Genomic DNA, 12,954 nt, shown 5'->3' on the forward strand with positions numbered 1-12,954 from the left:
GTATTCATGTTTCCATGTGTGGATGTGTGTACACCATTCCACTGCAATGATGCCTACTCTCCCAAAGGGATAGTAGGGCTGTCCAGATAAATCATCTTCAGCCGGGCAGCCGCACCGCACGGGAGAAAAGACGGAGGGGAAAAAAAAAAAAAAAAAGAATACAATGAAGTAGCAATGTACATGAGCTGAATCACAAGGAAAAAAAAAAAAAAAAGCAGCAGCATAAAGACGAGATGAAGGGGAATGATGAAAGTGGGATCATTACAAAAGGATGCAGAGTGTGAAGCATCCTAGTTTTTGAATGAAGTTGTAGGTGTGATGCATGGCCAGCACTTCTTTTGTGTTGCTGAACATTCAGATAGTGATAGAAGAGCCAGAGAAGAGGGAGTGAGAAATAAGGAGATGGAAAGACAGCTGCCAGCCGTATTGTTGAAGCCTGGGGTGATAGAAAGCAGTCCCCAGGATGCCATGAACGTGTAATTAAGGCGGCCAGAGCCAGATGACTCCTCCTCCTACTACTACTCTCTGATTCCATGTTTCTTGCGCTCAAAACCTGTTAATGCATACGGAGTGGGGGCTGTGTGTGCAGAGGATCACGGAGGCTTCAAATGTTCACCTTCATGGTAATGTGCTGGAGATGAGCAACGCTACCTGGGATGTACGTGCCACCATGGCTGGATTAAGGAGCGGTCTGGCCAGATGTTAGTTAAATCTTGAACACTGAACTCCTTATCCTGAGCAGAGTCACTGATTAGAGATTGCCACTACCTCCTGTCCTCATGTAATAATACACTGACCCCGTCACCCCCGGTCACTCCAGTCTGGCCTCATCTGACCAGCAGCAGATGGTTGGGAATGAAGTTGTATAGCAGCGAGCGGGAGTTCGTCTTGTGGCGTGCTATCACAGTGTCAGGAGGTTGTTTGATTTTACAGCTGGTTTAATATTTTACAATTCACCAGCGCTTGCAGAACAAATCCAGTTTGAGAAGAGTTTAACAAGAAAGCTGTCCTGTGGATTGATCTCGATTTCGAGGGCTTACCGGACAGTTGATTGATACACAAGGTCTTCACGTCTGCGGTAGTCCTCCATGTGGGAGTAATTTGTATTAAACATAGCATCGTAGGTGAAGATTTTCTGCTTTATGGTACCTCCATCTGTGACCTGTGAAGCACAAAGAGAGAGCATTAGTAAGGTGATTCCTGTAATGATGGATGACAGGACCTGCCTTTTCGCCCCCAGAGCTCCTCCTATGAATAAACAGTTGTCCCATGGCCTACAGTGTCGATTCTGCCCGCAGTTACCTCATTGATTCATGACGAGTTCATTCCACATAACGTCTGAAAGCAAAAGGATTGAAAACCTGCTGACATGATAACATCACAGGGACAGTCTCTTAGGCAGCTAGCGGCCTGTGCTCATGCACATGAGTCTTAAGTCTTAATGAAGACTGACACAGCGTGGTGTTCTGTATGTGTCAAGCAGTCTGCTTTTCGCAGAGGTAATGGCATGTGACGAGATACTGCAGAGGTAACGGGATAGGATATTCAAAACACTGGTCTCATCTGTTTTTTTTTTTTTTTTTTTTCCTGGGCACGGTAGATGATGGAGTAGCTCTTTCCTTTCTAATATTCACAGGAGTGTTAAAGTCACTTAGCATTTGAATGACGGTGATTTCTCCTCTTCTCAGAAGCCACAGACAGCCATAAAGGAAACGGGGTGACAGGATTTTAATGGAGCCACTAATGCTGCTTTGAAGAAAGAAATTGTTGGTGGGCCAGGGATCCTTCTTCCGTTTGCCAGTGAAGATGCTATCATTCTGATCCAATCCAATCCCTTTAGCGAGGTAAACAATGTCAAAGCATTTCATGATTAGTCCGTATAATGTATAAGGTACACACTGCCGCATAAGAGACTAAGCTAAATTGTATTTGTATGAGCAAACAATCATTCCCTGTGCATGTAGCTAGCTCATATAACCTCTTGCCTCTAGAGAAGGCATGCTGCCTCAGGCTTAGTTTGCTAAGTGGCGCTGCACAGGGAGCTGACGACGCTTGAAACAACCAAGAGCAACAGGAGATTGGAAATACAGTACATCACCTTCATCACCTGTAACAAACAACCTCTTATTGGCTACATGTCACCTTCGTCCTCCGATATTTGAAGGATTTTTGCAGAATTTGAAATACTGAATGTTAGGACGCCTGCTCGCAACATTTTTTTTTAAGCAGTCCTCCACTCTTGCATATGATTTTTATTTTTGTTTTTGTTTTTTTAAAATTTTTTTGACACCATTTGACTAAGAAAGGTTTTAGCACCCTTGTCAACAACCTGAGAGTACTGTGGCCATCTGCTCAGTTTGAATATCAATTCAGAGGTGTAGACACCGAGCGATGATGTGGCTTCATTTTGAGCTACAGAACAGGGAGCAGCAACAGAAAAAGGTCAGCCTCTAAAAGCAAAGCCGTGTTTGAAAATTGTGCTTTCCAACCTCCCAGACTTGTGTCGCCACTGTAGTTACAGTAATGGTCCTTTTAGAAACATCACCATAGGGAGTTAAAAGGCATTTCTGTCTGACATAGCTTTGGAACACATTATGTGACACAGGTTGGACAGAGTTTTAAAAGAATACCGGCCTTAACATTCTTCGTATAGAGCGCTCATACATAGGGATTACATATTGGCATCATAGATGTGATAGTAACAATGAGCCTTTTCTGTTAGCATGACATTAATAAAACAACAATGAAACATGAATGAGGACTGTATACAACATTTAGAACCACTGGGTGTTGCACTTGAGCACCAGCATCTCAGGGTAAAACAGACAGATGTGTTTGGCCACACCTTCTCCCTTCCTTCGCTAAAACCAGAAAAATTGTGCACACAAGAGCTAGAGCATCGTATGTTCCCCCAACCTGTCTCTTCCTTCCTTCACTCTCAGTCTCTAAATAAATCTGGGAAGGGTCAGCAGTTTCAAAGGGAAGGGACTTGCACCAACATGTACGAGCGGTAGGATCGGCTACTGAAACACAGAATAGAGAGCACAAACAGTGGGAGCTCTTTCTTTTCTGCGGATGCTATTAGGGCACTACATCCCAAATGGCTGTTCGCCGCTGCACTATTGCTGCGTTAGTGTTCAACATCTCGCCGATCTAAGATGTGGCCCGGGCTCATATGGGGTTAGGAGATCTTTGGTATCGCTATGGGCTTGCAAGCCTCGAAAGTCAACTGTAACATTTTAAAATCAATGCAAACAACTAAGAAAGAGCCAGTGCAAGAAGGCCAGCATTGGAGTATTGTGGTGTTGTTTACTGGAGTCAGCGAAAATCCTTGCAATAGCATTTTGAACCAACCGAAGCTGATGGAAGGAAGCCTGAGTAATGTAGAACATTGCAGAAATTTGGGGGGGGAGGGAGAAGAAGAAGAAGAAGAAGAAGAAGAAGAAGAAGAAGAAGAAGAAGTCTGGCAGATTTGAGCAGATATACAAAAGATAGGCAGAACCTTTTTTTTTTTTATATATTAATTAATTTGGGAGGAAAAAAAAATAAAAAATCAGTCATCAAAACAAAAGCCAGAATTTCCATCAATCAGTATCATACCTGTACTGGAAGCTGCCAGACAGCACATTTTACTGGATTAATAATAATGTGTCACAGAGACATAAAGTGATGTACATTACAGATTAGTGCAGCATGCGGAGAGCGTTTATAACGATAAATTATGCAGCAAAACTGTCACTGAATTTTGAATGGTTCATTTCCAGTTACTTTCCTGTTAGCTGTCTCAGTTTCACACAGCAATAGTGCTCCAGAAAGCCATTAAACCTGTGAGACTAGATCAAATATATTTACACTCACTAAAGGAATTTTCCCTAATTTCTATTTGTGTTCTTCGAAAATGTATCCGCTTATGTCCCTGACAGTCTCAGGATATTCTGCTATTACAAATACGTGAGAACAACCAAAGTCAGACAGCAAAGCAAATCGTTTATATTGGTCCTCATTGTTATTTCTGAGATTGCTTGTTTTAAGCAACCCAAAATTGTCACAACAACAAAGATTTTAAGTCAAATGTAATTTTAGGTCTATGCATCACAAACATGTAAACAGTTGTTAAAATTGTAACTTTCACATTTGGCAATAGCTTACCAATGCTTTTTTTTTTAAAGTGCTGTATTAACTATTCAGTACAGCACATGAGACACTGTCAAAGTAGGATAGAATACAGACACAAAAATCCTTGCAACAGTATTGAAAAATGTGAATTTTTGAAATAGGACTACTAAGAAGGAATGCTATATGTACACATGCATGCACGTGTGGTGGCTTGTGTTCACTGTGCAAAACCAGTAGCATTCCTAGCATTCCATGTGAGCAATGAAGTATTTGACCCTCAGGTAACAGTGGCTATGAACAGCTGACTATGGCTTCATATAGCATCAAGCCTAAGCTGACAACATTTTCGCACATTTCAGATACATTCAGCCGACCTTGTTAGCATATATAATCAACTTGCTCATTTATATTAAAAATAATAATAATATTTTGTTCATCTCATTCTTTTTTTTTTTTAATAACAATGTAGTTTTACACAAAAGCACATAAACAATTCTCTAATGAAATTTGATAAAAGCATGAGCATTGGTTCCTTTGAGAACTACACTTCAACCGCATCACTTCTGTCGGAGCTGTAACTCTAAGTTGACACCACCGCGATTGCCCGAAGGCAGTTATTTAAAATATGATCGTGGGTGTTGATAAGGTCTAAGGTGATACAGTCCCTCCATGGGACCAATGTGCTGTACGTTGTGAGTCAGACTCAACTCAATCCAATGACCTTGCTGTGATGACACCTTGGATGGAGATGACTTCAGACGTGGACAGGTTCACACTGAGTAGCTTCCAGGATAGATAATTTTTATTAGCGCTGAGCAAAACCATTTCTGATGGCAGAAATAGACCTGGGTAGTTAGTGTGAGAAGCAATAATTTCATCTAGCAGAGCTGAAAAACACAGGACATTCCACCTACAGAAACTCACCATTACCACAATCCAGGAGAAAAGACATCAGTGTTTAATTACCAAGTCTCCTCCAAGTGCAGGGGGAAAACATCAGAGTAATGAAGAAGCATTGAAAAGGATACAGAGACTTGTGGGTTTATCCCCTCAGGATAGATTGTATATTAATATATAGATTTTTAAGGACGCCATTAGTTTAATCATTACTTTAGATCAGATGCACAGGCATGCCTTAGGCTGCATGGGGCATTCACATCATCTAACCAAGCAACACTGAACAAGAACTGACACTGTTACTTTGGCATACGGGGGAAAAAAATAGATATGTACTTATGAGAAAGTGCAAATTTAAAGAACGGTTTACAAATCCAATACAAGAAAGCTCACTTCTCCTCTACTCAAACACTGTGGGTGAGTTTAGAGTTACCAGACTACATAAACTGATGCAAATATGATTTGCTGGCGCTGAAGTACAGAGCAGAATTGGAGACATTTTCTGGCTGTCTCCCCTTTCACAGTCCATCTAATCCAACAAGCGTTACAATTGCTTCCGTCGTCCCCCTGAAAAACCTGGTGGATAACGCAGGTGTCAGATTTCTGGTTGTCTGGGAGCCCTTAGGACCCGAGAGAAGATTTCTGCCTCAAACAGGTCTTCTCGGTTGCACCCTCTCTTTATCTATCCCTCCTTAATGATTTCACCTCTTAATTAAGGCTGACCCGAAGACCCCTGTGTAATAAATTTGAAAAATTCTGCACATCACTGGATGTCTCTCTATCCCCACAAGAGGACCTGTTTCCGGGATAAAGGATCGACTATGGGAGGAATAGAACACTGAGAAGGGGGAGAGAGAGTGGGAGGGGAAAAAGAGAGCCAAACAGTGCCAAAATGGCTGTACAAGAGGGAGGGCAAGAGGGAGATGAATACTCTTTGATTGCAGAAAAGCACCGTTGGGGAAGCAAAGCTTTGCTACAACTGCTTTGTTGAATCCAGGCCATGCAATGCATGAGGCACAGAGGCACCAAACCTCTCCAACCCCTCCCTTGTCTGTATTGTGGCAGATAGTGGATACTGGCTGAAGGAACAGCCAGCAGGCAAAAGAAGAGTCCATGACAGGTAGCTGACAAGATGGGGTGAGCTTGAAGGTGCTCAAAACAGGGTCATATGCCTCTCCTGCAATGCGTTAATGCCAAGATGTCTCACACACAGAGGGTACCCTGTATTGTTCCTGGCCAGCCTGCTGAACTGCCTCTCTAATGATGCCTCCTATTATTGGGGTCAGATTAGGACTGGGTCTCAGGGGTTAACCAAAGCCCTCCTCCCCCCCGCCTGTCTGGGGTGGGCCTATTTATAGGCTGCAGCTGCATCAGCAGCCACTGGAGGAAATTCAGCTAACACACTGCAGGCCAACTGTGAGAGATTCAACCTGAATCCTGCTTCATAATTTCAGGCAGCAGTCAGAGAATCACTACAGCGAGTCTTTTTATAGCATTTTTTTATTTATTTTTTTTCAAACTGGTTAGGAAGAGAGATGAAATATGAACATTGTGTATCTCTGAAGATATTCCAGTCTCAAAAGATATGGAAGACCTCCTGGTGTAATGTTATTCAAAGATATGGCTGAGTAATAACAGTATGTTCTTCAAATGAGCAGAAGATAATGGTTTTCAAGAAATGTTAATTCATATTTTACCAGCATTTCTTTGCGATCTCAATCTACAAGTCTAACAATTCCATAAGACGGACAGCAGCATGGCTCTGAAATAATGTCCTAATAAGATTTATACCCATTCAGTTCTTCATTTACAGACTTAGAATAGTGGTAACAAAAGAGATGATCAGAGTATTGTCATGAACAAGCTTGGCACTTCCCTTCATATCCATGCTAATTTGCCTAATATTATTATCTCACAAAGTGTCTTTTGGAAACAGGGCCAAAGCATTGGGAGACATTGTCTTACTTATGTAATTGGTATAATTACTGTGCGCTAGAATAAAATGAATACAAAATTCAAACCTTATGTGACAGAGTAGCTTTTTGTTGTTAAAAGAATCAAGTAACTTTTACATCTAATGCTTTTTGAATTCACAAAATACTGTTATCACAATTGTTGTATTTTGCTATGATTTGTAATTTTTCAGTTTGTGAACTGTAAAAACTTGTTTGTAAAATTTTGTAAAACCAAATGATGCATCTCCACGTGCTCATTGTATGCACACACACAAAAAATGCATTCAAAATCTTGCTTGATTTACGTAGGTGGCACAATAAAAGCAAAGAAAACAGACAAACACTTGGAACATAAATACAAAGATGATAGACATTAGGAGGTAAAGCACAGGGCCTTTCCATTCCATTAAGTTTAGAGGAGCAGCAACCTATCTCTGAGCCTTTGAGCTACTGGAACAAATAGACAGACAACAGCACTGCACACTGGGAAGCATGCAGTATGTGAGGTAAGGGAGTGCTAAGGTACAACAATAACACACCATGCCCCAGTGAGGTAAGAGATGAAATTTGCTGTCACTGCTTTTATAGAGCACAAAGCATGATATACTAGGGACAATACAGGCAAAAAATGGCTGCAAAGTGCTGTATCCCAAAAAAAGAAAAAGAAAATGCAATAAACTAAACAAAATATGATGCAACAGGATAAAAGCGCAATGTGTATTAACTTTATTAGTCTGTGGCACTTAGAGCTGCCAAGTGTAACTGGAGGGAATGCTGAGGTGTTGATGCAGCGTGTCTGCTGACGGAGGAGGCCTGTAAATGATGGCTACGTCTGTGGGTATGCTTTATAACGCTGATCTTCATTCGGCAGGCAGATCCAGCATGCGGCACTGGTGGTCCTGCCTCTTAACCTGTGAGTTTACAGCTCCGCATGCTGTGCTCCCCTACTGGCTGCTGAGTGACAGAGGACTTGGTTAAAGGGATTTCATGCTTCAAATGACAGGCTCCTCTCCTCCCTCTGTCTGTCACTACTCTCAGTGGGGAAGCACAGCTAATTCAGCCTGGTAGCTAACTGATGATGCGAAAATATACAGTACCTTTGATGCTCGCGCCGGCTCGTGATGCGGTGCCATGCTCATTTAAACAGATGCTGATTTTGTAGGAAAAGTCAGCGTAGAAGTACCTGTAATTGGTTCAAAACTTGACAGGAATTGAACAGATATTAACGCGTTCAATGTGATTTTGGGACATCTATTATAAAAATAAATAAATAATTAAAAATCACACCATTATAATCCCTCGTTATCTCTGAAAATGTAGATCTGTGATGGGTGTTACAGTCTTCCTCAAATGTATTCCTACCCTTCCATTAAAGAAAAGGCAAAATTCACTAATAGTCACTCAAATAACTAGAAACTGAAAAAAGTAATAATAAATAAAAAAAATTGCTAAATTGTAACTTAGTGAAATCAGACATTGCTTTGAACTGTGGTTGAAAAGAATAATTAAAAGAAAAAAGACAAAACAAACAAAACTGTCCCGGACAAATTAGAGCACTTTGCTGATGAGCAGTGGGCCAAGATACCTGTCAACAGGTGCAGACATCTGATTGAGAGTTACAGAAAACACTGGATTGTAGTGATTGGCTCAAAGGGTTGTTCAACAAAATGTTACTTTATGGGTCCCATCATGCTTGTCTTTGTTTGTTTTTTATATTTCTGTTGAACCACAATTCAAAAGCAATGTCATGATTTTCATAACATTTTTATTTATTATTACTTTTGTCAATTTCAACTTATTTCAGTGACAGCGGTTTTTTTTCCTTCTTTAATGGGAGGGTATGAATATATTTAAGGATGACTGTACCTGTAATTGGTTCAAAACTTGACAGGAATTGAGGAAGCATTAACACATTCAATGTGATTTTAGGACATCTATTAACAAATGAAAATTTTTAAATAATAAAAAAAAAAAAAACACGCTATTATAGTTCCTCTTGTTACCTCTGAAAATTTAGACCTGTGACATCTTTGAGAAGATTTATACTCAGGCTTTTTGTAAATATAAGTTTCTGGTAATAGGACATTTTTAGGTTCAGTGGCAATGCTGATTAATGAGGAGATTCTGAATCTACACGGGAGTCTTTCGTATGACAAGTTTTCAATCAGCACCATTGTCTCTGTTCATGCACACAGCAAATGAGGACAGCGCCGTCATAGTAGATTTTTCTTTTTTTCTTTTTTTTTCCTGGCCCGTTATCAATGTCACATGCCCCTGTTCTGCTGTCAGGCATTTTGATTCCAACATTACAGAGTACAAACAGGTTGTGATTGGCTGCTGCTGGAACTGCCAGATTACATACAGGGATTAGCGCTCGGCTTCGTGAAAAACTGTGCCACCGACAGGAACAGACCAGCTGCATTCAGCTGCGCCCTGGAGGTAGCTGGGGTGAGGGTCAGGAACAGCCAGGGTATAAAATCAGGCAGTTAAGTGTTATGCAAGTGTGTTATCTAAAGCTATCTGAGACAAGGCCATGGAGGGATGGCTATTTTGACTGTCATTCTGATGGAGACAGGCTGTCTGTGGGCTGACAATGAGGAGGTGATGAGATCAAAGCAGGCCAGACTTATTGGAGACTGCTGATCTACAGCATATTGGTCATTATATATATACTATATAGCAGTGAAGCATTGCTCTGGCTGTTTAAGCACATTTTAATGAAAGGAAAACTGAAAAAAAGAGAAGTTTTTAAAAGATTGAAGGATTCTTTGTAAATGAAGTTGAAGCAGTACAAGGGTTTAAAGAAAAAAATATATATATATGTCATCTCATCTGCCTCAGCAATTACCACTGAGGTGCCCTGAAGCAAACCACTTCTAACCAAATTGCCAGGGAAGTTGATTAGCTAACAATAGACTGTGGTTAACTGTGGTTGTTCCAGGCAGCTTGTAAATGCGAACCAGCTCAGAGGTAGCATGGGTGTTAATGATGGCACAGGAGGCTGAAACTTAAATAATAAACTGTTCCAATTACCTCCTTCTGCAAAGTCACTGTAACGAGTGCTGCAAAACATGTACAAAAAAAATCTCTTGATGCTGATTCCTAATAGATATTTACACTGCAATGTATAATTCTTGATAGAACGAAGACATCCGAAACTCACTTCCTTTAGCTGTTAAAACATACTGTTCAGAAGTTTATGTATTGCTTAGACTGTTAAGAGGCACCTACACATAGCTATACTACATCAAAATTCTCCAGAGTCTCCAAGTTTAATTTGATTATAACAACTCTGTTCTCCTCCACATCATTCTGTTCCATTCATTACATTTTCTACACTTTATTTCAGCGCTCCTGTTTTCACCGTCTGAATCACTGTTTGGCCCATCTGACCTCCAGGCTACTGCAGCCTCGTGTCACCGTGAGCCACTTTCTCACTGCTACCGCATGTGCATGTGGCTTTGATATGCAAATTACGTAATTCCAACAAACGAGGATGACTGCGCTTAACACTGATAATGCATTGTGTCAAAGTCCATCTAACTTCTAAGCATGAAATGCAGACTGTGTTGCATGCGATTAAATGGCTGCACGTGTGACTTATGGATGTGTACGTGCGGGGGATGGAGGATGAGTACTGTCCCCTGTCTTACCGACTTACACTGAAATGCAGCTGTGCAGCGTGTAATTGCTGCGTGGAACTTCGTCAGTGTGGAGCTAATGCATGAGGTTTCTGTAACTTTGTTTTTAACCACGCTGCTCTATGCCGGTGAGTTATTGGACAGCAAGGTTGTTACAAGAATGCTGCATTGCAATGTATGATTTTAATACTGCAACTGGGACGGTTTACTAGGTTGCAACATACAATTTTATATCTTTTCCCCCTTTATCTAACTAATAAGGCACTTTTCCCTATCAAACCTATGTCCGACAGGAATTTTTTTTGCCATTTTCTTCCTTACATCACAGATGGGTTTTGACTCACAAGGGCACAAAAGTTGGAAAACAGATGGTCTTAAAAGACATCAAGGCCACTGTGGACATAACAAGTCTGCATATGTTTGCAGCTTCACAGCCCCCCCCCTCCTTTTTTTTTTTGTTCCTTATCCTCCAGATTACTGGAGCCACCATCTGCATCCGCTGGTTGATGGATATATGGGGAGTGTTATTCAACGCATAAATCATAAAGCAGATCGTGAGCACACAACAGAATGCTGAATTTGGCAGAATGCTAAAATAGACAAAAGGTTTTTGTTTTCTTCATAAATTTTATGAGTGAGTTTATTATGATAAAGCATTTTCTGCCCTCATACTGTGAGAAAATTTATCACTGGAACAGGCCTCTGACAGAAATTGGTTGAAAGCAGAAATTCGCATTGGGATTACTGTGCAGGACAAATTGAAAAGGTTAAAGCAAGCTTCTACTGAATGATTCATTTCACCTGCAGAAACTGTGGATTTCACAGAGTTAACGTCAGCGCCTGCTCTCTGCAAGGAAATGCGTTTTGGGAATTCTGTTTTGATGTAGTCATCCAGGTGATGAAGAGTTAAGACAGGCTATGCACGATTAATGTACACATCTGAAACAAATGTGCAAACCCACAGAGTATATCATGGAGTTGAAACAGGTATCTGTCTGTACAGTGTACTGCATAAGGCTCATTTCATGCTTAAATATAAATTTCTAATCCTTAATGTGGCATGGGTCCTTTTTCCATTTTTAATAAGACATGCTCGAGTTAAATTGAGGAAGCAGACACTGGCACATATTATTTACTATGCTTGTTTCCAGGGTGACTTTGTCTCCTCTTTCAACTGAGCTAAGTACTGAAGAACAAAAATTGTAATTTAATATTAAATGCTTCTGTTTTTCTCATTTACTCTACACGACTAATCTCATGTTCCACTGCTTTATCTTTTTGTCTTGATGTGTCTGCAGTACAGACAGGATTTGACGGTAGTGTGATACCTTTTTTTCAGTCTAAATTTACATCCTACTTAATTATAGCACTCAAGGGCCATGACGATAATACCGGTGCACTGTGAGTACAAAACTTCTTTCCAGGGATCTGTAATGCCTCCGCTCACTTATGTTGATTTTTTCTAATATTTCAAACAGCGTATCACAAAATAAAAAATCTTATCAATATATCTGTGAAACATTTACAACATTTAATCCTTCCAGTACACCGGTGAGACGTCGAGAGTGTTAGTGGGAGATAAGAGCATCCCACTTCAGAAATATTGACCTGATGAGACTCAGAGTAGGTGCTAATTAGCATCTCTGGCAAAACCCTGAACACATAAAAAAAAAATCTGCGATAATAATTTGAAAGTGAGCTGGAAGTACAATGGAGATCTTCGTGATGCTCTCGAAAGGCACCTGTTTATCTCAAGTCACTGAAGGAGATTTACAGTAAGTCAAAATTAAATCTCGCACTAACTGTGGGTTTGATGTAATACGGCAGGATGGCATTAGGGAACGGTAAACACATCGCACTATGCAAAACAACAACATGCTGAGTGGAGGAAGAAAACCAATCTTAGCATTACCTCAACGTAAACAAAAGGTCAAATGGGAGAGTAGGAGAGGAAATTGTATATAATGTGTCTATTAGCAGGGACATCATGCACTCACAGCAGAAGCCAATTATTTGCCTAAGTGCTATAAATGAATCTGTGCGACATCAACATGTAACCCTCAGACACACACACACACAAGCAGTCATGCTGACACACACACATGCACACGCACACACTTGAGCTGGAGATAAATCTCCCTCAAGCCATTTGAATTAAGAGCTATTGCTCATATCAAAATAATATTAACAGTAATAATTAGAATATAAAATGACTGGCCTGTGGGAATGTTGACACCAGCTCTGTTGACATAAAAGGGTCTCCAATGTGATAACAGTTCATTTTCCCGAGCAGCGCATTTGTTCCGCATTTCCTTGGTGTGGTGTCAAACAGCTAAGAGGCATCA

General features: G+C 40.6%; 1 protein-coding gene across 2 annotated transcripts in view; it reads right to left on the bottom strand.

Moving 5' to 3' along the window:
* igsf21a (immunoglobin superfamily, member 21a) overlaps positions 1 to 12,954 on the bottom strand; it is a 177,538-nt gene that overhangs the window by 79,071 nt on the left and 85,513 nt on the right. For both annotated transcript variants that reach the window (XM_008306917.1, XM_008306918.1), the window contains exon 3: positions 1,041 to 1,162. In XM_008306917.1, coding sequence (XP_008305139.1) covers positions 1,041 to 1,162 — 122 coding nt within the window. The remainder of the gene's footprint in view (positions 1 to 1,040; positions 1,163 to 12,954) is intronic.

This window comes from Stegastes partitus, unplaced genomic scaffold (assembly GCF_000690725.1).
Source record: "Stegastes partitus isolate 25-593 unplaced genomic scaffold, Stegastes_partitus-1.0.2 Scaffold49, whole genome shotgun sequence".
NCBI lineage: Eukaryota > Metazoa > Chordata > Actinopteri > Pomacentridae > Stegastes > Stegastes partitus.